Source organism: Echinops telfairi, unplaced genomic scaffold, assembly GCF_000313985.2.
Source record: "Echinops telfairi isolate 266 unplaced genomic scaffold, ASM31398v2 ScPeMD7_7463;HRSCAF=8501, whole genome shotgun sequence".
Taxonomy (NCBI): Eukaryota; Metazoa; Chordata; class Mammalia; order Afrosoricida; family Tenrecidae; genus Echinops; species Echinops telfairi.
In genome coordinates, this window is record NW_022111363.1 from 1,801,775 (window position 1) to 1,804,076 (window position 2,302).

A 2,302-nucleotide genomic window follows, 5' to 3' on the forward strand; every position below is an offset into this window, starting at 1 on the left:
CCTCCTCCTCCTCCTCCTCCTCGGCGCAGTCAGCAGGACGCCCAAGAGTTCCTTCGCTTCCTGCTGGACGGGCTCCACAACGAGGTGAACCGGGTGACCGTGCGGCCGAGGGCCACCCCCGAGAACTTTGACCATCTTCCGTAAGTACGAGTGCCCGGAAGCTAGCCATGTGCCTCCCCTTGTGGCGGTGATGCTTTGGGGACAATGGGCCCCCTTTTTTGAATGTCAAAGATCTAGTAAAGTTCCCCTGGTCTGTGCTCTAATCCGACTGTCTTCCTCTCCACACTGCCCAGTGATGACGAGAAAGGGAGACAGATGTGGAGGAAGTACCTCGAGCGGGAGGACAGTCGGATTGGGGGTGAGTGCGTGGCTCAGGGAGCCGGGGTGGGTGGTGAGAGGGTGGCTGGGCCCAGGCTGCCTGCCCTGGGGCCACCTCTGCCTGAGAAGGGCTCCACAACATCCCCCCGAGCACAGGCTACCTGGGAAGCCGCCGTGCAGATGGCACGGTGCAAACATGCCCCCCTGTCTCCTCGCCAGACCTCTTCGTGGGGCAGCTGAAGAGCTCCCTGACGTGCACCGACTGTGGCTACTGCTCAACGGTCTTTGACCCCTTCTGGGACCTCTCGCTGCCCATCACTAAGGTATGTGCCCACTGCTCACTGCCCACTCCAAGCCTGTCAGCTCCCCGACCTCTCACCTTTGCTTTCTTTCCCCCCTGTACCAGCGAGGTTACCCTGAGGTGACACTAATGGACTGTATGAGGCTCTTCACCAAAGAAGACGTGCTCGATGGAGAAGAAAAGCCAGTAAGTCACCCTTCAATAAGACAGCCGATGTCCCTGGGGACCCTGTGGGCAGGGTGCTGCTGAGGGCACCCCCAGGACCTGGCTAGCGCTGTGGGTCTGACCTTTCAGACGTGCTGCCGCTGCCGGGCCAGAAAGCGATGCATAAAGAAGTTCTCCATCCAGAGGTTCCCCAAGGTCTTGGTGCTCCGTATCCTTTATGAGCGTGATGTTTGTGAGAGTTTGGGGTATTGATTTCATCGTTGTTTGGGTGGAAGTTTGCATCGCACGCTGGTTTTCCACTCCACATTTCATACACCTTTTGTTTAGGGAGGCTAATTGCAGTCCCCCCCCACCAGTGTCCCAGCCCTTTCCCCCTCCCTGTGTTTCCGGTCCATCTGTCCTTCTCCCTGGCCATCCTTGCCTTCTGAGCTTTGTCCCTGGGCAGATGCTGCCCTCTGACCTCAGGTGGATGAGTGTTCTGAGGGTGCGTGCCTGCCTGGTGCTAGTGTGCCCCATATACGCCTGTGGCGTCAGGCTGTGAGTGGTGGCAGGGGCTGGAGGTGAAGGTGAGGAGCGGCAGGGACAAGGAAGCCAGGCAGGTGTGCCTTGGGGCTGCCTCTCCCGCTGCCTTTCCTCAGGAGTGCAGGTGCCTGCAGGGACTCGCGCCCAGTGGCTTTAGCTTGCCTTGACATGTGTCAACCCCAGACCTGAAGCGGTTCTCTGAGTCCAGGGTGCGCACCAGCAAGCTCACGACCTTTGTGAATTTCCCTCTGAGGGACCTGGACTTGCGAGAATTTGCCTCGGAAAACACCAGTGAGTATCTCTCTGCCGGGAGCAGGAAGGAGTGAAGGAGCCCCGGGCGTGTCAGACACAGAAAGAGGGGTGGGGGGACGGGGAGGTAGGGGGAGCTGCATGGAAAAAGGGAGAGTTGTGAAAGACAGGGAATACCAGGCAGGAAGGAGGGAACGCAGGGGCAAGGAATGGGAATGCCTCAGGAGCTCAGCCCTGGAATGCCCTCCTCAGACCATGCTGTTTACAACCTGTATGCTGTGTCCAACCACTCTGGAACCACCATGGGGGGCCACTACACAGCCTACTGCCGGAGCCCCGTGACCGGTGAATGGCACACTTTCAATGACTCCAGGTGAGAGAGGTCTCGGGGCAGGGAGGGGGGATATGGGGCCCGGGCCTGGCTGTCAGTGCCTCCCCTGGCTGGGTGGCTTCTACCTCTCCTAGACAGAGCCCAGAAGCTATGTCGCATATTTTCAGGAGGCCACCCACTGAGGCACCCGGAGAGGTGGGCCCTGGGTGTAAAGGGCTGGGAGGTGGCCGAGGGTGTCCCCAGGAGTGCACTCTGCAGTCCTGAGCCGCGCTGCTCTCTCCACAGCGTCACGCCCATGTCCTCCAGCCAAGTGCGCGGCAGTGACGCCTACCTGCTCTTCTATGAACTGGCCAGTCCACCCTCCCGAATGTAGCAGCCAGGAGCCACGGCCTGTCCTCCCCGCCCTGTGGTGGCCC

At 60.2% G+C, this 2,302-nt stretch overlaps 1 protein-coding gene across 4 annotated transcripts in view; it reads left to right on the top strand.

Annotated features, from left to right (window-relative positions):
- USP2 (ubiquitin specific peptidase 2) overlaps nt 1-2,296 on the top strand; it is a 24,693-nt gene extending 22,397 nt beyond the window's left edge. For all 4 annotated transcript variants that reach the window (XM_004712766.2, XM_045283621.1, XM_045283622.1 and 1 more), the window contains 8 exons: nt 30-140; nt 294-358; nt 538-641; nt 725-805; nt 914-992; nt 1,490-1,597; nt 1,808-1,928; nt 2,172-2,296. In XM_004712766.2, the coding sequence (XP_004712823.1) occupies nt 30-140; nt 294-358; nt 538-641; nt 725-805; nt 914-992; nt 1,490-1,597; nt 1,808-1,928; nt 2,172-2,259 (757 nt within the window). In that variant the 3' untranslated portion in view covers nt 2,260-2,296. The remainder of the gene's footprint in view (nt 1-29; nt 141-293; nt 359-537; nt 642-724; nt 806-913; nt 993-1,489; nt 1,598-1,807; nt 1,929-2,171) is intronic.
- The last annotated feature ends 6 nt before the right edge of the window (nt 2,297-2,302 follow it).